General features: G+C 48.8%; 8 protein-coding genes across 8 annotated transcripts, besides 32 other annotated features; all 8 read left to right on the top strand.

Moving 5' to 3' along the window:
* Window positions 1-21: part of a sequence feature (A-rich) that runs on past the window's edge.
* Window positions 1-1,282: part of a sequence feature (heterozygous, Esmeraldo-like haplotype) that runs on past the window's edge.
* Window positions 205-256: a sequence feature (A-rich).
* Window positions 450-484: a microsatellite.
* Tc00.1047053511303.120 (hypothetical protein, conserved) lies at window positions 502-4,653 on the top strand (the record flags this gene model as incomplete). The annotated part of the gene is made up of 1 exon (XM_812270.1): window positions 502-4,653. One exon carries the CDS (start codon window positions 502-504, stop codon window positions 4,651-4,653), a length of 4,152 nt encoding a protein of 1,383 aa, XP_817363.1.
* Window positions 1,283-4,553: a sequence feature (haploid, Esmeraldo-like haplotype).
* Window positions 4,554-4,688: a sequence feature (haploid, non-Esmeraldo-like haplotype).
* Window positions 4,689-7,648: a sequence feature (heterozygous, Esmeraldo-like haplotype).
* Window positions 4,730-4,749: a microsatellite.
* Window positions 4,917-5,005: a sequence feature (T-rich).
* Window positions 5,080-5,111: a microsatellite.
* Window positions 5,157-5,183: a microsatellite.
* Window positions 5,290-5,310: a microsatellite.
* Window positions 6,715-6,756: a sequence feature (A-rich).
* On the top strand, window positions 6,862-9,492 carry Tc00.1047053511303.110 (hypothetical protein, conserved; the record flags this gene model as incomplete). Its single annotated transcript, XM_812269.1, has 1 exon — window positions 6,862-9,492. The coding sequence occupies one exon, from the start codon at window positions 6,862-6,864 to the stop codon at window positions 9,490-9,492; it is 2,631 nt and encodes an 876-aa protein (XP_817362.1).
* Window positions 7,649-8,264: a sequence feature (haploid, Esmeraldo-like haplotype).
* Window positions 8,265-8,333: a sequence feature (areas merged during assembly that could not be assigned to a particular haplotype. This can correspond to areas where the two haplotypes were merged or to regions with more than two copies in the genome that were merged during assembly.).
* Window positions 8,334-20,258: a sequence feature (heterozygous, Esmeraldo-like haplotype).
* Window positions 9,592-9,616: a sequence feature (AT_rich).
* On the top strand, window positions 9,885-11,309 carry Tc00.1047053511303.100 (uncharacterized protein; the record flags this gene model as incomplete). Its single annotated transcript, XM_812268.1, has 1 exon — window positions 9,885-11,309. The coding sequence occupies one exon, from the start codon at window positions 9,885-9,887 to the stop codon at window positions 11,307-11,309; it is 1,425 nt and encodes a 474-aa protein (XP_817361.1).
* Window positions 11,561-11,617: a sequence feature (A-rich).
* Window positions 11,640-11,659: a microsatellite.
* Window positions 11,722-11,764: a microsatellite.
* Tc00.1047053511303.90 (hypothetical protein, conserved) lies at window positions 11,920-15,051 on the top strand (the record flags this gene model as incomplete). The annotated part of the gene is made up of 1 exon (XM_812267.1): window positions 11,920-15,051. One exon carries the CDS (start codon window positions 11,920-11,922, stop codon window positions 15,049-15,051), a length of 3,132 nt encoding a protein of 1,043 aa, XP_817360.1.
* Window positions 15,565-16,797, top strand: Tc00.1047053511303.80 (hypothetical protein, conserved; the record flags this gene model as incomplete). The annotated part of the gene is made up of 1 exon (XM_812266.1): window positions 15,565-16,797. The coding sequence occupies one exon, from the start codon at window positions 15,565-15,567 to the stop codon at window positions 16,795-16,797; it is 1,233 nt and encodes a 410-aa protein (XP_817359.1).
* Window positions 16,852-16,882: a microsatellite.
* Window positions 17,144-17,178: a microsatellite.
* Window positions 17,210-18,139, top strand: Tc00.1047053511303.70 (hypothetical protein, conserved; the record flags this gene model as incomplete). Its single annotated transcript, XM_812265.1, has 1 exon — window positions 17,210-18,139. One exon carries the CDS (start codon window positions 17,210-17,212, stop codon window positions 18,137-18,139), a length of 930 nt encoding a protein of 309 aa, XP_817358.1.
* Window positions 18,329-18,355: a microsatellite.
* Window positions 18,555-18,593: a sequence feature (AT_rich).
* Tc00.1047053511303.64 (hypothetical protein, conserved) lies at window positions 18,716-18,937 on the top strand (the record flags this gene model as incomplete). Its single annotated transcript, XM_812276.1, has 1 exon — window positions 18,716-18,937. The coding sequence occupies one exon, from the start codon at window positions 18,716-18,718 to the stop codon at window positions 18,935-18,937; it is 222 nt and encodes a 73-aa protein (XP_817369.1).
* Window positions 19,107-19,149: a microsatellite.
* Window positions 19,447-19,474: a microsatellite.
* Window positions 19,775-21,865, top strand: Tc00.1047053511303.60 (translation initiation factor, putative; the record flags this gene model as incomplete). Its single annotated transcript, XM_812264.1, has 1 exon — window positions 19,775-21,865. The coding sequence occupies one exon, from the start codon at window positions 19,775-19,777 to the stop codon at window positions 21,863-21,865; it is 2,091 nt and encodes a 696-aa protein (XP_817357.1).
* Window positions 20,259-22,517: a sequence feature (haploid, Esmeraldo-like haplotype).
* Window positions 22,142-22,177: a microsatellite.
* Window positions 22,297-22,316: a microsatellite.
* Window positions 22,518-22,527: a sequence feature (areas merged during assembly that could not be assigned to a particular haplotype. This can correspond to areas where the two haplotypes were merged or to regions with more than two copies in the genome that were merged during assembly.).
* Window positions 22,528-22,541: a sequence feature (areas merged during assembly that could not be assigned to a particular haplotype. This can correspond to areas where the two haplotypes were merged or to regions with more than two copies in the genome that were merged during assembly.).
* Window positions 22,542-22,951: part of a sequence feature (heterozygous, Esmeraldo-like haplotype) that runs on past the window's edge.

Raw genomic sequence — 22,951 nt, 5'->3', positions numbered from 1 at the left:
AATTTTGCTTTTTATTTGTTTACTTGAGGAGTTTGCAGAGAAGGGTGTGGCTGTAAGACTACTACTACTAATACTTGAGAACCTTCTCATGCATTTGCACGAGGGTGTGGATGAAAAGAAAAATAATAATAAACAGAGAGTGGGGTGGTGTAATGGCTGACACAATATCCATTTACTTCCATCTGCGATATGCCTCTGGTTTCATTTATTTTTATTTTTATTTTTGATCTTTTTTTCCATCCTTCTTTTTATGTTTTGAGGGGAATCTACATCAGGTCATTTTTTTTTTTTTTTGTAACTTAAGTGAGGGGCCCTTAGGGTGGTGGTGGTGTAGTTGCCTGCGTGACCGGACGGGCACCGAAGCGCTGACAGGACGTGAGCCAAACGTGTCGATTCCGTCTGTCCTTTTTTGTATCCCTTTTTGTGTTTTTCCTTGAGCGTCCGTTACTTTATTGTTGTTTTTGTTGTTGTTGTTGTTGTTGTTCTTTGACTGCCTGACGGATGCGGGGGAAGAAACGGGAGTTTGTTGTTGAGGCCAATGCACCGGAACGTTATCCGAAGGAAGAAGAAGAAGAAATCCAACGGCCTTTGCAACGCATTGCCCATGTGGATACAAGTCTTCCTAGCAGTGCGTACGAGCAGCGTATTGTGGACCAGCTGCAGGGACTTCTGGATGCTAGTCAGGTAAACCTGCAGGAATCCGTCAAAATGGGGCGTATCGCCGCTGCGGCCCTCTTTTTTCATCAAGGCGCACCTGTCGCTATCACATTTGTCATGCTTATTATTTCTTGTGTGATAGACCCGTCCGCACAGACCATAACATGCACAGTGTTGTTTTCAGTCCTTTATGCATTCTGCATGGTGGTGCAGGTGTACCTACTGTGGGCGCGCATCACGGAGAAGAAAATGCGTACAGCCTATATTATGGGTGACGTGCTTGCGCGCTGGCGACGACGTATCATGGGGATGATGAAGATGCCACGACAGAGCCCACATGAACGGCGGGCTGCGTTTCTTGAATCTACTGCCATGTTGCCGGCAAAGGCATTTCGCATGGTGGCTGTTATCGACGTAGCCACTGGACGTTTGAAACATGTCCTTAAATCTCTCTTGATGCGGGGCACGAAACGCCTGGACGGGTCAAAGCTTCGTACATGGCCTTACACTGAGCCCGTTGGTCCTTGCAAGCTTGTGGACGTGATGGATATGACACTGAAATCGGATGCTATTGTGTTGCGGCCGTTGCAAGATAAGGGGCGGCCACCAAGGCGCCCAAATTCACAAATTCTTGAAAACAGCTTAGAGGAAGAGGAGGACAATACGACAGAGGATAGTGACCATGAACGGGACCCACGCATGGATACGAGTGATGCAAACACGAAATCTGTATCACAGAGGATGGAGTTTCTTGTTCACCGCATTTTCCTACTGGTATGGATGTTTGGCATGCTGCTTACTTTTGTTGCTGGATTTGTTTTTCATGCGTTGCTCGACGCTCCGATTGGCCAGAGAGTCTTTTTATACCCTTCCGTTGCACTGCTGGGCCTACTTCCGGTAAACGCCATCCTTTTGAACCGTGCACTTGTGCTTTACGCCAATGTATATCTGGAGCGGCTTTTTGGTCACTTGGTTTCAAGGCCTGTGAACGCCCTGGATGATCGCATCCCGCGTTTTTCGTTTGTTTCAACCTGGAAGGCACTCTGGCACGTTGTGCGTCAGCGCCCTGGTCGCCAACTGCTCTGCTTCTCCTCCTCCATTGTGGAGGTGCTTGGGATGGCGACTGTTGTTTCTTTGCTGGACGCCACCGGCGTGGTGACAGACATGGTCCCTCTTCCCGTGGTCATGCTGATGTGTAAGCCTGACGAGCACCCGGACGTGTCTTCGAGCTCGGAGGACGATGGTGGTAATACCGGCAGCGGAGGGCCACGTCCCGTTCACGACGATGACGTGGCGGCTGTGGCAGATTCCACAGCAAATGAGCGTAAAAGGGAACGGAAGAAACTTGCGGGACGTAAGAGGTTTCAGGACAGGCTGTTCTTTGAGTTGAGGCTGACTCCTAGTCAACGGGATGACCTTGCGGTGCAGTTTGCTGACGAGAAGGAGTCCAACGCGCGACAGATGAACATTTCACCTGTTGCACTCTGTTTGCTGTTGCACGCCCTTCTGCCAGAGCCGGAAAATCTGGAGACATGGACAGAGCAGTTTCGGTTTTGTGATCGGACGGTTCGATGGGCCCGCAGTACGCATTGGATTGCACGTGCCAGCGGTTTTATTGACAGTGTTGTCGACTCATTCCGTATTCTCGCACGTATTTTTCAAATCAACACCGAGACACGAACTGGCTATCGCAATGATTATCCCGAGCAGGCTAGTACATTGCTGGTGGCGGGCGAGGACGGCACTGTGCATGCATTTACTATGGGTTCTGCATATATGGTCGCCCACAACTGCAGCTTTTACTTTACCGGCGTTTCTATAGAAGAATTAGATCCAGAAGCACGTGATGAACTGGTGCACATTGGAAAGATGGTGTGGGAGGAATGCATGGGGCTTGAGACGGTGGCAGTGTCGCATCGGATTTTACCAGAACGATACCGTTCCGTGTTGGAGAATAATTTTAAATGGGATAGTGATGGGTACAGCGAGTATTTTTTTTCTAACGGCGTGCAGGTGAGGGCGACGGAAACGAAAAACGACCTGGAAATGGAGGGATTCAATGGTGGTGTGCAGCCAACTTCACCACAAGCGAAAGAAGAAACGCGACGACAATTAGAAGACGCCGAAGAATTGCCAATATTAAAATCAGATCAGCCAAACCAGGAGGATGAGGACGTTTTAAACACCGGGCTTGGTTCTACAGCGGTGCAGGCCACTCATGGCAACCCCTCGCTGAATTTGGCGGATGAGGGTAAAAAGCCCTCTGTGGAAGACGATGATGACACCCCTGCGTCAATGGATAGTCTCCTCGATCTTCTCGTGGGCGACTTGTATGTATTTCTCGCTCTTGTTGGCTTGCGTGACTCTATTCGTCCCAATGTGGAAAGTGCAATGACTCTCTTAGACGAGGCTGGAATTCGCTGCATGTATTTTTGCGCCGAAAACGAGCGACGTACGAAGAGTCTTGGCAATCGACTTGGGCTCGAGACGGACTGGAACTGTTGCATCTCCCTTAAGAAGGGTGCTGTGGAACTTGACCATCATAGCATTCGTGCACAGCTGCCGGTTGGGATTGACGCCATCCGGAAGCATATTTTACACGTGGACCCTATTCCACTGCAGGTGAAGATGTTTTCACATGCTCATAGTGTTTCCACACGTGCGATGCTTTCAATTCTTCAGGACAATCACGAGGTGGTTGTTTCCATCGGTTCCACCTTTAACCACGGGAACGTGCGCAGCTTCATTCAGTCTGATCTATCCATTGGCGTGTTACCGACTCGACGCGGCCCTGTGGCGGAGAAGGAGGAGGTGTGTTTACGCCGTCACGGTCGTATTGTGGAGCCTTCCGAATTTAACGCGAAAAAATCATTTAATCGGGACTTGCCGCTTTATCAAAATGTGACGGAGCTTCTTTCTTGCTCCTGCAATTTATCGGCCTCACCCACGCCGTCTATTTTGCCTATTGTCACAACACTTATTCGTCAAGCACGACTTCGTCTCAGTGGAATTGGAAACTGCGTGGAGTTTACCCTTCATGCCAACTTCTTCGTTACGCTTGTGAATGTTTTTGCCCTAATGACAGGGTTACCGCTGCTTATTAGTCCTACCGCTACCGTGTTTGAGCTCAACGTTATTATTCCCATCCTTGCATTGTCATGTACGTATACCGCATATGCGGATGTAGATCCTATGAAGACTATTTCTTCACGACATAATTATTTTGTACGACTTGCCATCTTTCGTCACAGCGTGTTGGTGTGGTGCTTACGCTACGTTCCTTCTCTTGTTGCATTGCTGGTTCTTGGTATCACCTGCGGCAAACATCTTTGCCAAACGAGTGTAGAGGAATTGGCATTGTCGGCATCTGACTTCTGTATGACCTCAACCCGGGGTTATATCGCGCTGACGATGAATTATTGGCTAATAATTCATAGTTGGACGCACATCAGTCGTCATTACCCACTTGCCCCAAATCTCTCCTTTAAGACGCGCTACGGCAAGCGATCGAGTTATCTTTTTAAGTCCTTTCGTTTGGTCTCCGCGTGCGTTTTGACAAGCGCGCTGAGCATTCTTTTTGTGGTTATAAACACCCTAAGCGATGGGGTCACTGTGCGTGCTTTTTATCCTTCGCTGGTACATTTCTTGACCTCACTCCTTTTCCCTGTGTTGCTGCTTCTGTTGGATGTGCCCATTAAAGCATGGCGCTTACGGCGCTTCACTTTGATGCAGAAGTTTCGTCGTTTGTCGTTTGGCACACGTTTGGGGATGCACTCACCGCGAGGCGACTACGAGCCGGAGGGGGTGACGTACACGAGTACATCCGAGGAATTGGAGCGGCATGAGGATCGCGTTCCGGCGCTGAAGCAACGTCTGCACGACGTCTTTTACCGTTTCACCACGATGAGGCGAGGGAAAATTGAGCTTAATTGCGTCTGCTGCGATCATATTGGTGGGAACTATGCGACATATCACATTCACGGGAACGACATGTGAGGTGTGGGGCCGGAGATATTTCAAGGACCCACAAGGAGTTGTAGGCGAAGGGAGGGATGGAGAGAGCAGGAGAGGTTGTGTGTGTGTGTGTGTGTGGCCAAGATCGTTAGCATTCATTTAACTGTTTTTTTTTTTTTTTCAACGGTTTTTCAAAGGGCCATGTGGCGGTGACCGTTCGCTGCTGAATCGACGGCGTGTGATGTCACGAGTTGCACTTAATGGAGCCCACGGGTCGGTACTCTAAACAAAAGAATTATGGACGCAAAGCGAGGAAGAAAAAAGGCAAATCTAAAAAAAAGAAAAAATAAAAAAAGAAGAAAAGAAGAGAAGGAAGGTGAAGAATAAAGCAGAATGGCAGTGTTTTGAACATTTTGCTGTGTGGTTTTTCGGCGGCGGTAGAAGTGCATGGGGAGGGGAAATGTACTCTTTATTTATTTATTTATTTATTTTTTTTTTATATGCTTCTTTTGAGGTATTTATTGTCTTCCAAACCTAATTGCGGGTTTCTCTTTTTTTTTTTTTTTTTTTTTGCGCCATACCGAGTGAAGGCGATGTCTGTGAGTCTGAGTGTGTGAGTCTGAGTGTGTGAGTGTGAAGTGGAGCGGGGGGGAGGAGGTCTGGCACGTCGTATTTGCTCAACAACAACAACAACAACAAGCACAGTGAGTATTGGTGGGGAGTTCACACAAGAGAGGCCAACGCAGTCATGGTGACACGCTTTTGAGAGGAGCAGAAGACCTGGGAGAGTTGTCGTTGGCGGGGCGGTATTTTGTAAATACAGCCGCTAAGGGGATTATTATGATGTTTGCTTATATATATCTGCATTTTCTTTGTTTTTTTGCCGTGCGCAAATATACTCGAGGAGCGGAGGAAATTGCAGCGGCTTTTGACGTCGCCCAACGACAGACAAGTAAAATTTTCACTTATTGGGTTTGTTGAGCCGCAACGGAGAGGGGCACTTTGCCAGTGTAAGGCACATGCCCTTCAGGCCCATATGTGTGTGGTTTGAGCAATGAAGCAATGAAAGCGGGGATATGAAATGTGGCGACGTAACTCTCTGGGGGGAAAAGAGGCATCTTACATCTTCACCACTTCTTGACTTTGACGCTTATTCTGCCGTGCTACTACGGTGCATTGGTGTGTTTGTTGGTGGAATGTGGTCCTTTAGGAATCTGGGTGGCACCCCCCACTGAATGCGCTGTCGTCGCCGCCATTGAACGCGTTGTGCCTGGCGGAAAGGTAATCGTTGTGGCTGTTTGAACACAGCACGAGGCGTGGTCTCAAGGGGAAAAACTGCTCCCCATGCCTTCTCGGATGGCACTGCCATCGCAAGAAGTTTCTCTCAGAGAAAAAGAAGCAAAAACAAATCACAACGAAAAAGACGGGGGATGATACAGGGAATGATGATGCGGATGATAATGACGATGACATGGAGGGTGCTTGCCGCCGTGGTGGTTGCCGTTGCCGTTCTCATCCACTAGGGGGCGGGTAAGGGCTTCATCGTAGACACCGCCACCACCATTTTTTTACCGTGGCAGTGCACCCTAGTTGTGTGGCGGGTAATGGAGCAGTCATGCGGAGGACGTTAGTGGCGCGAAGCAGAGGCGGTGTTGGGGGAACACGAGCAGATTCCTAGCCCATGGTGGCGGGGAGGGAAACAAACACTGTCAGTGTTATCCACCAGGAAGACTGAACATACACACACGAATTCTGCCGTCGTTAGCGTCATTGGACTTTGTTGAGCTATCATTGGGGAGAGGATGCATCACTTTTTTTTTTTTACTTTCTTATTGGATTGTATATGGTTGCGAGAGATGTCATTTATAGCCATTTACGGCTAGCGTCTTGTTTCTTGTGGCGATTGAAGGGCCCGTCGTTTCTGAAATTTAAATGTGGAACTTGTCTTGTATGCACTTTGACGGCCTTTGGGAGGTGAAGGGGGGCGATGATGTTTGCATATAGCGTACTTTTTAAAAAACTGCAATGCCCCCTTTTTTTTTTCCTGTTTGTGTGCGTGACGCTGGGGAAGGATGGACGGTTAATTCTTGTGATTTACTGCACTCTTTTCATTTTTTATTTTTTATTTTTTTTTCTTTGTTTCTTGTGGCTTCCATTTTATGTGGCCGCGCAACAACAACAATGATTCCAACGAATGCAAGATTACGGTAGTTGAGAGTTATTGTCAACGGCATTCATCTGCAAAACGCAATGCAGCAGAGCATTCCTGAACTGCTGCTTCTGCTGCCGACTGTTGTTATTGACGAGAGGTACGTGCAGGATGGCCGTGTTACAATGTCCATGGAGGATGCTTCTACTATCGCTAACGCATATTTCCAGATTGTGGAGGATTATTTGCAGCAAAGAGAATTACACAGGGGACAGTTGGAACTTGAAAAAGAAGTCATTCCGGCGATTGAGTTTGCACTGCGACTCTTCAATGCTGAAAACTTCAGTGGTGAGTTGGTACCGACGGAGCGGGAGCGGTTGGCTTCTGTGCTGCAGCGCTTCACTATGGCTGATGTGCCTCATGAGCGGTGTGTGCAGCGACTGCTTGTGAGTGATGGTGAGATGCCACACCCGTGTCTTCGACTGGGTGGCCTTCTGTTGTGTGTCTTGGCCGTTGTCTGTAGCAAAGTGCGGGGTACGAAGCAGCCGCTTGTGCCATATTATTCCGTATGGCGTCTACGAGTTCATATGCGTCACCAACTTGTGTTGCAGCATCGTGCACATTCTTTGTTTCTTCACCTTTCCGCTTGTGTGGATGCTGCGCTGGCTCTTCCGGATGAGGATCTCAGTGTTGAACATCTCCTCGAGGTGGGCCATGTGCATAATTATTATCACCGACGCGATATTGCTGCAGAAACGTTCTGGCGGGCTGTCCGAAAAAGTGGACTCTCCGTCTCTGAGAGTGCCATGATGGGCGTGCGTACACGGTGGCAGGAACATCAGCTTGTGCAGATGGTTATGAATGCGCAGAGTGCGTTGCCATTTACGCCGCAATTAGTGACGGATGCGCCGCGGGTTGTTATGGGCGAAAAGGATGGCCATGATCTGCTTGATCGCCCGCGCGAGACCCCAGAGAGTCCAGCACCCCCACTGCAATCACTGCATCCTGTCGACAAGGCAATCATCCTTGCTCTCTGCCTCGACATCCGTAACGCCAATCCGTATCATGGGCTAACGCAGCATCACATGCAAACATATGTGGAACGACTACTTGTCGACCCCGCACCCGCACCATTTATGATTCAGTCTCAAATGCTTCTTATACGCAGTCGGCTAGAACGTCGACGCAATCGGGTGCAGGAAAGAGCCTTTATGCAGATTACAGAGTTGGTGGACCAATTTTCCGCAGCACGCGATCCCACACGCGAGACGTTTCACCGCACAGAAAGTGACTACTTTTATAGTGTGGCATATCCATCTATTTGGCATTTAAAGAGTGAATACGCGGATTTCTGCTACGAGGAGAAACTCTTTAAAACAGCCCTTGATGCCTATGAACAGGTGTTGGATTGGGAGAATATCATTAAGTGCTGCAAAGCGCTGGACAAGCGAAAACGAGCGGAATCTCTTGCACGCGATCTTCTGGAAACCGACCCATGCAATCCTTTTTTATGGGTGGCGCTTGGAGAGGCAACACGCGATGTGTCACATCTCTGGAAGGCTTGGGATTTGTCTAATCACCGATCCGCAGCCCCTATGCGTGCCTTGGCGAAGCTGGCACTCGAGCGAGAGGAGTATAGCAAAGTGGTGGAGCACTTTGATGAGGCCGTGCGGTTGAATCCTGTGTTTGGCGGCGACTGGTTTTCTCTCGGGTACGCGGCAATGCGGCTTGAACAGTGGGGTCGCAGTGGGGAAGCCTTTACGCGTGTTTGTCAAATTCAACCAAATGATGCGTACGCGTGGAATAATCTTGCGTCGGTGCTTCTGCGTGATGGGAGACTTCGGCCTGCGTTTAATGCCATGAGCCAGGCGTTGCGCAATAATCGCCGTGACTGGCGCATGTGGCAGAATTATTTCTCTATTGGCTGTGAGCTGAAGGAGGTAACCGAGACAACAAATGCGTTGAATGTTTTACTGGAAATAGCGAAAAGAAACACACAATTGGAACGGGAATCGCTTCACCGCTTTGTGGATAATGCCATTGCGTACATGGAGGGCCGTATTCCTGCCAGCTCCAAGGATCAAATGGAGGGGGTGGAAGAGTCGCATTTGCTCGCCGCTTTCATGGAGGATGAAGAAGAGCAAAACATGTGTGATATCATTCCCATTGCTAGTGATGTCGAGATGCCCGAGGCATTTTTGGAGTCTGGCAGGAGGGCGGCCTCCGTGAAGGAGGCGGAGGGGGTGCGGGAAGGTATCGTGGAGCGGTACAAGCAACGCATGCGGGAGACGTTTAAGCGAATCACCGATCTTTTTGTGACAGACCCGGACATTTACGCCTGTGGAGCGAAGTTACTTCGTTACATGGATGGCCCCTTGAGGGCGTACGAGATGCGATTGAAGGAGTTGCGCTGCTGCCAGCAGAAGGACCAATGGGAGCGGGATGAGGCTCGTTTTGCCCGCACCTGTGAGTGTCTTCGTGACATGACAACCGACGTGCTTGCCGCACTTGACGACGGGATTGCAGCTTCTAACACTTTGGGTGGCAGGAATGATGTGCAGGAGGCCGTGATTTCGGCGTTGGACGACACGCGGAACAACACGACGGCCGTCATTGAGGCGGCGCAAGATTACATGGGTGACGCCGCAGACTACGCCCAGCTGCGATCGGTGCTGCTACCGCAACTACGAGGGGGCTTGCAGAAGGCAAAATCGGCGTTTAATTCGGACTAAAACCTGAGAGGGAAAAGGGGGAAAAGGAGCAGGGAGTTTTTGAGAATGAAGAAAACGAAGGCTTCAAAGGGACGATGAAGGGAGAGGCGTGAATGGACCTTTTATAAATTATTATTATTATTTTCTTTCTGTTTTTTCCATTCTGTAATTTGTCTTTTTTTGTGATTTGTCCCTCCCACCACTTTTTGTTGCCGGTAACGGGTGGCACACAATGCGGCTTCTCTTTTTTTTTTTTTTTTTTTCACCCCTCCTCCTCGCTTGTTTTTTTTACTTATTGCAGACGGGGTTCATATCGTACACGTTGCGTCTTGTGGCGAGTGGGAGGTTCTGTTCCGCAGCACAAACACATAACTTCTCTTTTGTGTTCTCACAATCACGGCGCCACGAGAATAATGGATGGTGGCAACGGCAAAGACTGTAACCAACCGGATGTGGCCGTTGCGTCATCCGCATTTGGCGACGCACTGCACCCCGTCGAGCTGCGTCATTGCGTTTCTCTGAATAAGTATTCCCGGATGCCGGCCGATGAAATTTGCGAGGAGGAAGCTGTACGGAGCGAAGTGGCGGTGCAGCTTGCGGAGAAAGTTGTTGTCCTTCGCCGCAAGCTGCAGCGGCGTGAGGCCGAGATACAGACACTGAAGTCAGGCATAGGGACGGACACGAGCGCTGCAACGCACACTACTGCCGCCGCCACTTCCACGACTGTTGCTGATGGTTCGACTGTTGAGTCATGCAACGACGTCTGTGCCGCGTCGTCCGTGACGAGGGAGAGTTCTGCTGCGGAGCAGACGGTAGATTGTAACAGCCAAGGCAACAGTGTCGAGTGGCAAGAGAAGCTAGCGGAGATGGAGGCCCAGAGTGTACTGTGGAGGCAACGCGTAAAGGAGGCGCTGCGAACGAGTCAAAAAAGGGAACAGGCCCTTCTTGCAGAGAACATTGCGCTCCAGAAAAGACTGCAGGAGTTGCAGGGGAGACTGAATGAAGCCGTGTTTTGTATTGAGGCCAGCGCCTTGAAGAATGCCCGGCAGACGACGAAGGTGAATCGCTGTTGTCAAACGAATGAATCATCAGAAGATGCGGAATCTGGGGACGAATCATACGCCGATGACGCCACAGGGATGTCAAACATCAGCAGCAACCCTCGTCCTTCGCGACGACGGCGGCGACAATCTGTTCAGATTTCTGCTCTGCGTACGCCTTTGCATGTTGTGGCATCCTCAGAGAATTTAGCAAAAACGGCGAGAGCCACACCTGTTATGACGCCAACGCAGACTGAAATCTCCGATAGCAGCAGCAAAAGCCCCTCTCGATTTCCGTACCCGCCACAACCACTTGTGCCGATGCGGCGTGGGAACCCAAATACCGACGGAGGCAGTAATATGGGCAGCCCGAATTATCCCGTGGAGATTTGTTCGTCTGACCCGACAATTCAAGCACAGACCCCGCCATTCATCGTTGCTGTTCACTACAACAATTCGGATGGGTGGAGTGTCCAGACGAAGCTGTGCGTCAAGCCCGGCATGACAGTGGCCCAACTGAAGGAGCATTGCTGTTCACAGTTTTATGATCGTTACCAAATGCGGCTGGATGACAGCACGTTGTGTGTTCGCTACTATCATGAGAAGGCGCGGCGGCATGTGGTTTTGTCCTCATACCGTGAGCTGCACTCTTTTGCTTGTTTTCAGCGATGTGAGCGTGAGAATATTCCAATCACTCTGCAACTTACCAGGGAGGACAACTTATCAAAGTTTGTGCACGACACGATGAATGTTACGAACATGTCAAGAGTGAATTTTTCTCAGGATCGTGCGGACTGATCTTTTCTACTTTGCGCTTTATTGGTGTTTTCGCGATTTTTGCAGTTTTATCGACTTCTCAATGCCTTTAGATCAAAAAGCATGACTTTGTGTGGGCGCGTTTATATGCCGAGGAATGTTAAAATTGTTTGTTACTTGTCGATTGTTTTTTTGTTGTTGTTGTTGTACGAATTCATTGCCGCGAGATTTGTTGCCGTGTGGGCGTGTAGACCCTTCACTCTCTTTTTGAGTGCGTTCTGCATTTGTGGGCCTTTTTTTTTCTTTTTCTTATTTCTTCTATTTTGCTCGTTGCTTTTATTTTTTTTGTTGGCTTTGTTGCCGCCAAAGCAAAACAACAACAACAACAACAAAACTGCATCCCTGCCACGCGGTGTGTGGGGGGCGAAGCAACAACAATAAAGGAGGAAGAAGGAACAAACATAAAAAACAAACAAACAAACAAACAAACAAAAAAAAAGGTGTTGGGGATTGGCGGAAGTGGCTGGACACGCAATAAAGGCGGAGAAGACATCCCACAGAAGTAATCAAGAAGAGCAGGAAATAAACAGGCAGACGTGAATAACGGAAGGAAACTGAGAGTTGGGAGCGTTGGAGATTTGTTATTTTCAGTATGCCCTCCCCTGCCTCTGTTGCATCGACAACCCGCAGCAGCGCCACTGGGGGTGTGACGATTAAGCGGAAGGTGGACGATCGGGTTCGCCACATTATTGAGAATGCAGTACATAAGAAACATCGTGCGTTGCTTCTTCTCGTTGGTGACCGCGGGAAGGACCAGATTGTCAATCTGCACCAGATGGTCTCTCATGCCAACCATAGTGCCAAGGTGAGTGTGCTGTGGTGCATGAAAAAGGAACCGGATTTTGGTTCGACAAGCAGCAAAAAACAAGAGAAGCGTGCGCGTCTTGAGGTGAAGGGTGGCATGTCAACTGAAGCAACGAAGGAGGCCTTTCAGACATTTCTTTCTCAAACATCAATTCGTTTCTGCCAATACAAGGAGACTCACAAGATCCTTGGTCAGACGTTTGGAATGGCTGTGCTGCAGGACTTTGAGGCGATCACACCCAACACACTTGCGCGTACCATTGAAACAGTGAAGGGTGGTGGAATTATTGTCATCATGTTCCGTGCGATGCGTTCGCTAAAGCAGCTCTACACCATCGCAATGGATGTTCATGCAAGATATCGTACCGAAGCATTGCGCGATGTGGTGCCGCGGTTCAATGAAAGATTTCTTCTTTCTCTTGTGGATTGTGAGACGGCGCTTTGCGTCGATGACGATTTAAACGTTCTCCCCATCACCACAAAGATGCAGTCGATAGAGAATGCACGCGCCACCAGCTACGAGGCGGAATTGGTGCTACAAGGCCATCAGAAACACGAGGCGGATTTAATTGCTTTAAAAGATCGACTTTCAGGGAGCAATGAAGTGGGGCCACTTGTGGCAATTTGCCAAACACTTGACCAGGGCAAAACGGTCCTCTCGCTCATGCAAACTGTTGTGGAGAAGTCTCTTAACACAACTTGTGTCGTCACGGCGGGTCGTGGACGCGGCAAATCCGCAGCACTCGGTCTCGCCGCAGCTGGTGCGCTGGCCCAGGGGTACAGCAACATCTTTTGTACGGCACCATCTCCAGAAAACTTGCAAACATTTTTTGAGTTTGTGATACGAGGACTGAAGGAGTTGGGGTACACGGAGCGCACGGAATTTGAGGCCATGCAGAGCACTAATATAGAATTTAGCAAGTGCATCGTGCGCATTAATCTCTTTCGTGAGCACCGTCAAACGGTGCAGTATATCTCTCCTCACGATGCCTCAAAATTTGCACAGGCGGAGTTGGCTATCATCGATGAAGCAGCCGCAATTCCGTTGCCTGTTGTGAAGCAAATGTTGGGTCCTTACCTGGTCTTTCTTTCATCGACGGTCTCTGGCTACGAGGGTACAGGGAGAAGCTTATCCATGAAACTTGTTGCAGATATGCGTAAACATTGTGGAAGCGATGCGGGCGTTGCTGCTGCTGCGGGAAATTCGGATGACAGGCGTTTTCTCCGTGAGATTGCGTTGACGGATGCCATTCGTTACGGCCCCAATGATCCAGTCGAGCTGTGGCTGCACAAACTACTGTGCCTTGACACCACCGTACGGCCCACAAGTGTGAAGACGTGCCCACATCCCAGCAAGTGTGAGCTGTACTATGTCAATCGTGATGCCCTGTTCTCATACCACCCATTTGCGGAACAATTACTTCAGACGATTGTGTCACTGTTGGTTGCGGCTCACTACAAAAATCAGCCCAATGACTTGCAGCTTATGTCGGATGCCCCTGGCCACCACTTGTTTCTTCTTTGTCCTGTGAGTGTGGATGCGAAGGGTGGTCTTCCGGATGTTTTTTGCGTCATTCATGCTTGTGAAGAGGGGCAAGTAACATCTGAAGCGATTAAGAGTAATCTTAGCCGTGGTGTACGCCCCGCGGGTGATCTCATTCCGTATACATTGTCACAGTGCTACCTTGAAGAAGGATTTGCCAAACTTGCAGGACTTCGAATTGTGCGTATTGCCACCAATCCAGAATTGCAGCGTGCGGGATACGGTTCTCGCGCTCTGACGCTGCTCTACGAATATTACAGTGGCTCTATTTCTCTTCGCCCCGCTCCGGCGTTGTCTTCCCCTTCTTTGGCGCAGGGCGTTAATGATGGGGCCGGTGCCTTGGAGGATGATGCCAGCAGCACCATTATTCTTCCGCGGAAACGTATTCCTACACTTCTTACCCCACTGATTGATCGTCCATATGAGGTTATTGATTATCTTGGTGTGAGCTTTGGTGTGACGACTGCGTTATTTAATTTTTGGAGGCGCGCGGGTTATGAACCTTTATATCTTCGCCATGCTGCGAATGAACTTACGGGTGAACACAGCTGTGTGATGGTGCGTCCTATTGGTTTGGATCTTGCACTTTTGCGAGCGGAGTTTCGTCGGCGGTTTATTCCACTTCTCGCAATGCCGTTTCGCCAGATTTCAACGGAGTTGGCGCTGAGCATTTTGAAGGACATTGACGTCAATGATCCTCAAAAGCTGGCAGCTGCCACGGATCTTTCCCAGGCCTCGGCACATGTTGTTTGTGTGGGTGGTCAAGTGCAGTGCACATGGCCAGATCTGGAGAAGATCTTTAGCGGCAATGACATGAAACGGCTGAAGCTGAACGCCACCATGTTTGTGGATGGCGGGCAAGTATTGGATTTGATTCCTGCCATTGCAAAGCTTTACTTTGAATCTCGGCTGCACCGACTACCGGATGGTTCCGAGGGTGTCGTGTTGTCACATGCACAGGCAGCTTTGTTGCTTGCGGTAGGTTTGCAGTGCCAGACGGTGGAGCAGGTGGCCCAGCAGACGGCATTTGCGGGTGTGCCGATACAGCAACTGAGGGCATTTTTGCAGAAGGCCGTCTCCCGCATTGTTGAACATTTCTCTCGACTTGAGAAGCTGAAGTCACCAGGAACGAATGGCACCGAGACCACCCGGGAAGAGGGGGCGGGAGAGACGGAGGAGGATGTTCGTGAGATATATGACAAGGATGGAAAACTCGTTGGCCTCTCCGTGGAGAAAAAGCTGCGACGCTTAATTAACGTGGACTCCACACTCCTGCGTGATGCCAAGTCCTCATTGCAAGGGATGAAGAATGAGGCAGCGAGCGCCACTGGCCTGCAGCGTGCATTTAAGCGGACAAAGAAAACTCGACGCAGTTGAGGGTCATGAAAAGATCTTTTTTTTTGATTGTTTTTTTGTTTGATGTGTGTGTGTAATTTGAGAAGACGTATGCGGACCGTGGGAAAAGTAAAGAGTAATTTTACGCGTTTAAATGTGTGTGCATCTGTAATCATCACTCACCATCCGCTTTCTATCTATTCCACCATCACCACCGCCTTCTTCATTGACGGGGAGAGTGTGCTTGGGTGTGAGTGAGGACCGATGCGGAAGCACATCCTTTTCACACCCGCTCATAGAGGGAGAAGTAAAAGTAGACGGGTGATTTCTGTGTTTGTGTGTCTCTGTTGAACTGAATCTTCTTTTTTTTTTTTGTTTGCCTTCTTGTCGGGTCCCGTACACACAGAGTGGGAGGCCGTTGTATAATTTGACAACTGCACCCAATTGCTTACTCAACGATCACGTGTCCGTTTTTTTGCTCCACTGATCCCCGCGACGGTGCAGAAGGGGGTTTGAGAACAGGAGAAGGGAAGCAAACCGCAGCGCAGAAGGAAAATGGCAATTGGTTCACTGGCCTTTCTGGTGCTTAACTATGGGGCGGAGATGATTTTTATTCTTCACACACGTCTCATTGCTCAGAATGTCGAAAAAGAAATGGCTGAGACAGTGATGAATGATATGGTGAGGCATATGTTTAGTCCAGAGTTTCTGGCGGAGCTGTTCCGCCCACAGCCACTCTACTCATACTCGGCAGTCAAGGAGATATTTAAATCGTTGACGGAGATGTCCGTTATGCGCCTCTCACCATTGTCCATGAACAAATTATTTGAACTTATGGCAATGGGGGTGAAATACCAGCTTTTTACACTGCGTCACCCGCTGGAACTTGTGGAGATGACATGGACACATCTGGAGGAGTTAAAACGACTCATTACACCGGAAGCACAGGCGAAAGTCACCCCTGTCTTTGTCATGCTGGAAGGTTTGTGCAGTCGGCTTACACATGGCGACTTGGCAGAGATTCGAAAGGAGTTGCTGAATTTTATTGTTGGCCGTAGCACTGTTATCTCTGTGCTTTTTGAAGAGGGAATGCAGTCAGACAGAGGGTCTTTTGTTTTGCCTGTGGATCGAGTTCTTCCACCTCTTTCCATCTGTGAGCCACCGGGTAGTATCCGCTACTTTAAAAATGGGAAACTTGATGCGTCGACGGCGTTTGAGCATCGGGACGCCGTACTGCACCACCCACCATCGGTGCCGCTCGATAAGTGGGACCCGAAGAATGCAGGAACGCGGATGACGAAGAACGGCACGAATATATACGCCTCAGGCCGTCAAGAAGCCTCAACGCGGGCAGAAGCAAATGGGCCAACATCGTTATTGCCGTCTATGTCAAGCATGAGTCGTCTTAGTACTGTTCCTACGGCTGTGCCGTCGGACATTGCAAATGTGGTGACGGGGGAGTTGAATTATTTATCACGGTTTGTAGGATGCGGGCAGAATGCCCCACAGAAAATGTTCAAGCTGAAATTTTTTGACGACGTGGAGGAGGACATGGATGAGCACTGCGTGGGCGGCGGCGAGAAGGGTAGTAAAATTGGTGGCGCCACGGATACAGTGGGAGACCGGACGGCAGCTTCGACGATCCCTTTGGTCCGGATGACAAAAGCCGATGTGGAGTCGCAAAATAAGGAGTTGTTTAAGATTATGGATGGACTGCGCGTAGATGAAACAAGGGCGGGCCCTCCAGAGAGAGGCAACGATCTGCTGGATATCATGGACGAGGATTGAACGTGAACAAAAACAATAAAAAAAAAGAAAAACAAGAACCGTTTTCATGTGCACTTTTTTTTTTTTGAGTTTTTTTTTTTTTTTTGACATTTTGCTGCGATGCGTTTATTGGGGTTTGGGCGGAGAACGAGGAAGTGAGGGAAGGAGGGAGGAATTTGGAGATGGCGCGTATGCTCATTGCACTATCCTTATGCATCTCCTTTATATATGTATATATATATATTTGGTGGTTCCTTTGCTTGTGCTGCCCGATATGGTGAGGAAACGTGTTTAATCCTTTTTTTTTTTGTTTGTGTGTGTCTTTTGCTGGGCAGCGGGAGGAGGAGTATTGGGAGAGATACTGGAAACACACACACATATATATATATATACACACACACAACTTTAGGGACGAGATTATTCTGTTATCGCAATGCTTCGCCGGCCGCTCACATTTGCCACGGCTTCGGCGGCGGTAGCCTTTTCTGCGGTGCGCTCGTATCGCATTGTTCCCCACGTGTACAATGAGATTGAGGAGTTGGCGGAAACTCAGCAGGCCGGTCGCTGGTATATATCACACCGTAATTGTCTCCAGCAGCCGTTGAAACGGGCTGAAATTATGTGCGACAAACTGAACTACCGCGAAAAGCGTCGCATGGGGAAACTCCCGGAAAAGTCGGTGGCACGTCGTTTAAGTCAAACGTACGCGGTTGACGGGAAGGTGCACGAGAGCAAGTACAAGACAAAGTTGATTAATATCACAATTGTTGGCTTTGACGGTCACCCGTACCACTTTCGCATGTACCCAATGCCTGACGTCACGCTCAATACGCTGATTGATGGCTCTGGCATGTGCCACGGCTATGCACACTATTGGGGAAAGTGCAATAACCCGGACTGTGCCGACTGGAACCATGGTGATGGCTGCATGGTGAATGTTGACATTGAGACTCTTGACAAACTTTTACCCCCCAATCGATGGGAGTACACGTCGCTTACAAACTGGCGGTCTATGGACCGTCCTGACATTACCTACAACACACGCTTTAGCTGTCAGATACCCATCACTGAAGAACTTGACGGCGGCTTATTTGCACTGAAACAGTACTGGACACGAGCCTTGCGTGAGTCTGTCTCAGACTGGGGGCTTGTGGATGACATGGGCACAATTCACGGGGCGCGAAGCAAGAAGATTGAGCCATGGGCACCAATCATTGAGGAGCCCACAAAGGTGGACTTCCCCATTACGTTTGACATGCTGTGGGCGCAAAGCTATCAGGATATTATGAAGGCCAAATACCCTGATATAAAGCGGAAGGACGGTTACCACACAAAACCCGAGATGTGGGCGGCGTACGTTTAGAGATGGACCGACGAGCGGAAGGGAATGAAAGGGGGTTTAGATTGCAAGTGCAGTGAGTAATGGGATCGAACGAGGGCTGGTGGGATTGGGGTTGGGGGTTGGGGGTACAAGTCTTTTGTATAGGGAGTTTGGGTGGTAGCGGAGAATGGGGTGAAACCATTTGTAGTGCATCCGTGTCCGAAGAGCGGCAAAAAAAAAAAAAAAAAAAAAAAAAAAGAGACGAACATTGGGCCTCTGTTTGTATTTACTTTTGTTTTATGAGCCGTTTGTTTTTTCTGCTTGTATATATATATTTATGTGCGTGTGTGTGCGCATGTGCGTAGAGGGGAGGAAGGGGGAGGGGGCTCTCTTTAAACTGTAACTCCGGCATGTGTGTCTTACTGTCGTCGGTGATATACACTCACACGCTTCTCTGTAATTTAAATATATAAATAAATAAATATATATATTTTTTCTCTTGGCATTTCCTTTTTTTTTTCCTTTTTTTTGGGGTGTAACGCGTGCGTTGGGAGGAGTAGAACACGCCACATAAAGCTCTAAAGCAACAGACGGACGCGGGTTTGAAGTTGACAGCCAATGGCAGCTAATTTCTGGACGTCTTTATTTCACTGGACATACGCGCGCGGTTACATCCGTGTCCCAATTGTGATGGCGGTGCCAGTCTTATTCAACAAGTACGGGCTTTGTCTCTTTGATCCCGCCTTCCAGTACTGGAACGCTGGCCACAACCAAGTTGACATTTGGAACCGACTGAAGGAGAAGGTAGAGAAGATGGAGGAAGAGGAGGCGGCTGAGTAAATGTGGCCTTCTCCTCGTCCTCACCTGTCCCTGTGGATGTTGGTTTTGTCGTTGTGAAGTAGTAGCACCGATGGCAATAGCAGCGCGGTGGTGGTGCTGTTGCCGTGGGAAAACAGAGAGGGGAGGGAGGGAGGTAGAATCTCCTTATCTATGTCTTTTTGTATGGGTTAAAAAAAAAAAAAAGAAAGAAAGAAAGAAAGAAAGAAGAGAAATGTTGCAGGTGTGTGTGAGGAGGAGGATGAGGAGGACTCACAGCACGATACTTTCATGGCGATGGATGCCGGCCATGACGATGTCTACAAAATCCATCCATCTGTATATAGCGTGTGTGGGGGCGTAGGAAGTGATGACGGGTTAGGGTGGGGGGGATTTCCCTGCAACGTGTTGTAGGAATAATGATATGCGGACTTTCTATTTTTATTGTTGGTTCTTTTGGCATGGCTGCACATGTCTTGCCCTGTTTTCTTTTTTTTTTTTTTTTTGCAGTGGGTCAGCTTTCTGCATTACCGTTTTTTTTTTTTCTTTTTTTCTTTCTTTGTGTGTTGCAAAAGAAGCAGCAGGCAACACGCGGTTCCGCAAGAAACGAACAGCCAAAAAAATATATAAAAAAAGGAATAAAATAACGTCTTGGTGGTTTCTTATTTAAAAAGCAACAATAACAAAAAAAGAGCTGTAAAAGAAGGGCGGACGCAGTCGAGCGTGCGGTGAGGAGAGGAGTTTGCCTAAAAAGAGCGAGCAGAGAGGAGGTCGATAAAGGTGCGGGCATAGACATCAGCACACGTCGCAGTGAAGGATTTAACAATTCAGGAGCCGAAGGGAAGAGAGTGACGTGCATCCATGACAGATGATCTCCAGATGTCGAGGCATATTATTGTCAATGGCCTCCCAAACAATGTGACGCCCGAAAAGCGGGTACTCTTTTTGCGACACATGACAAAGAAGGTGAGTGAGGTTCTTGGACATGAAAACTTTACAATTCATTTAGTCCTTGACGAGACCACAGGCCTCGTGACGGGTGCATTTCTTTCATTCGCCACGGTTGCCAACGCGGAGGACGCCCTGGCACGTCTCAATCTTTACCGCTTTACAAAAACAGATGTTCTCACGACATACCGATGGTCTGCGTTGCAGGCGGCAAGCGCTGCGAAGGAAGAGTACAAGCCACCGGAGTTGACGGACGACGTGGACGCAGATCTTGCGCACACCATGTGTGAGGACATAATGGCACGTCCTCAGTTCTTTATTAAGCAAGGGGAGTCGTTTGACGTGGAATGGTACTGGTTTAATTACATGACACTCAAGGACGAGTTGTACCGAAAGCCACGTGCGCTGAAGACGGATTCATTGGGTCAGTGGACAGAAATGGACCGTCGACAAAAGAAACTTGAAAGTGGACTTGTGTACGGCCCTCTCACGAGTGTGCGTCCGATGCCGGCGTGGTCGACATTTGGCCGTATGATTATTTCACAGCATACAAGCGGTCTGAAAGTGTGGGGTGGGCGACAAATGAACATGCTTTTTGAGGTGCCGGATCTTGACATTACGGCATTTCTTGTGTCACCCCAGGAGAAGTATCTTGTAGTAAAGACCTTGAATGATTTGAGTGTGTGGGATATACGCACGGCGAAGAAGATTCGTACACTTGGCGGTCTGGATCTTGTGGATGCCGAAAAGTGGCCCATTGCTCGTTTTTGTGCGGATGATTCGCTTGTGGCCATCTCACACGCCAGCCTGGAGCCTGCCGCTCCTGGCAAACTCTTCATTTACCGCGCAGAGTCAATGCGAGTACTGCAGGCTGCATCCAGTACGACGCCGAAGTCTTACACATTTTTGTTTCCCGGGCTGAAAACTGTGGAGTGGAATCCTGTTGTTGGAACCCAACTGGCTGTCGTCATGGAACTCAGCACCAATCAAGGCTGGAAGGTTGTAATTCAAGACATCATTTTGGACGATAACCTAGTGCGCGAGGAGGTCATTGCTCAGCGTAACTTTTTGCAGGCGGAGAGGCTGGAACTTTTGTGGCACCCACAAGGAACCCACCTCGTCGTCAAAATTGCCAAACCACACTCCACAGAATACGCATTGTTTGCCATTGGTACAAAAAGTGCGGCTGTCTCCCAGCTGCAGGTGGAAAAGGGCCTTTCCGCAGGGCGTTTTGCGTGGCAGCCATCTGGCCCACACTTCGCCGTCATTTTTGAGGATCGCACGAAGGTGAGTGAGTTGGGATCGACGTCTGAGATCCGTATTTACAATATTAAAAAGCAGCTGAAGCTGCTGGGGCGTTTTATGACGAGTGCGACGCACCTCTTCTGGGCCCCACGTGGTGCCCGCGTAGTTGCCACAAACTACGGCAAGTCGATTATGCACTTTTACGGCATCAACGACCAGGGTATGGTGGTTCAACTGGAAAAGCACGCTATTCCTGTGACAGACACGGCATGGGACCCGACAGGCCGCTTTTACGCCTCTTGGGTATCGGCGCTGAAGAGCCAGGGCGACAACCACTTCCGCATCTTTGATCTAAATGGAAGAGAGTTATTGAACAAACCGGTGCGTCACCTCTCACACTTTTCGTGGCGGCCGCTAGCGGCACCGGTGATGACGGCGGAGGAGTTGAAGCAGGTGCGTGAGAACCTGAGCGAGTACACCCAGCGCTACGAGCAAGAGCTAAAGGAGCAGAAAGAGCGGGAAGAGGCGGAGGCACAGCGTGTTTTGCGGGATAAGCAGGAGAGGTACATTAAACGCATGCGGGACATTGCAAGATTTCACTCGGATAAGGAACTGGCGGAAAAACGAGAACAACTCATTGCTTCATCGCCATGGAGCCGGATGTGGGCACGACGTATGAAGTCTCTCTCGGCAGAGGAAACGATTGTGCACGAAGACGTTACTGAGGAGCGCATCATGCATCGTCGCGCCATTAATTAAGACAGATAGAAGAAAAAGAAACATGTGTGCAATTTGAGTGCTATGCATTTCTGCATGGATGTAAAGTGAGGGACAAAAGAGAGGGGAGACAGAGAGAGAGAGAGATGGAAGGGACATCCAAATACACACAAATATAAAGCGGTGGGATTTTTTTTTTTTCCTTTTTTTTTCTCTCTGTGTGTTTGTGTGTGTGTGTGCGTCATTGGATGATTGGGGGGGGAGGAAGAAGGGATGGAGTGTGGCTTGGATGCATGTTGCACATGACACTCCAAAGTCTTCTTCTTTTTTCTTTTCTGTTCTTTTCCTTTTCTTCACGGCTTCCATTTTTTTTTTTTTTTGTGGTCCCACGTGCATCTCGACGCAAAAAAAAAAATGCGTACAATTGACTCACGCACAACTGTCTCTTTTTTCTTTTTTCTTTTTAAGGTGAGAAAAAAAAAAAAAAAAAAAACATCAATCAAATAAACAAATAAACAACAAAAAAATGAACGGACTTTTCTTCACTTCTTCTCTCAATTTTTTAAAACCCCCTTTTTGTATCCTCACACACACACACACACACTCGCCGGAATTGCCGCTTTTTTGTTGTTGTTGCTGACTGAAGGCTGCTCAGGTGTTTTGTCGTTTAGGTGTGGGTACTGAAGCGGTGGGAGGGGGGAGGGAGAAGACGCGAGAAGCAAAATAAAGGCGGGTGAAGAAGGCAACCGATCTAATTATATAAATCAATTGTGTGTGTAAGAGTGAGAGACGGGGAGGGGTGAGGAATACCGACATCAACACGATAAGAAGTACAAAAAAAGAAAATAAAAAGAGAAGCTGAAGAGTTATATGTGTATTTGAGGTGATGCGCATTCCCGCATTCTTCAATTCTTTATATCTCTTCGTTTTTTTTTTTTCTTTTTCCCCCTTATTGTTTTATTCCCGGTTACGGCACTGCCAATATGGCGTGCAGAACACATAATTATATGCGTGTGTTGTTTGGTGATTGTGAGGATTTGTTTCTTTTTCCCTTCCACGTGCAAAATTTTTTTTTTTTTTTGTGCGTATGTGTGTATTTGTGTGCTACTGAAGGCTCTCCCTGCACCG

Source organism: Trypanosoma cruzi, genomic scaffold, assembly GCF_000209065.1.
Source record: "Trypanosoma cruzi strain CL Brener 1047053517089 genomic scaffold, whole genome shotgun sequence".
In the NCBI taxonomy this organism is placed as follows: Eukaryota; Euglenozoa; class Kinetoplastea; order Trypanosomatida; family Trypanosomatidae; genus Trypanosoma; species Trypanosoma cruzi.
Note: the sequence above shows the minus strand (reverse complement) of the source record. Positions and strands in the feature narration are given on the sequence as shown.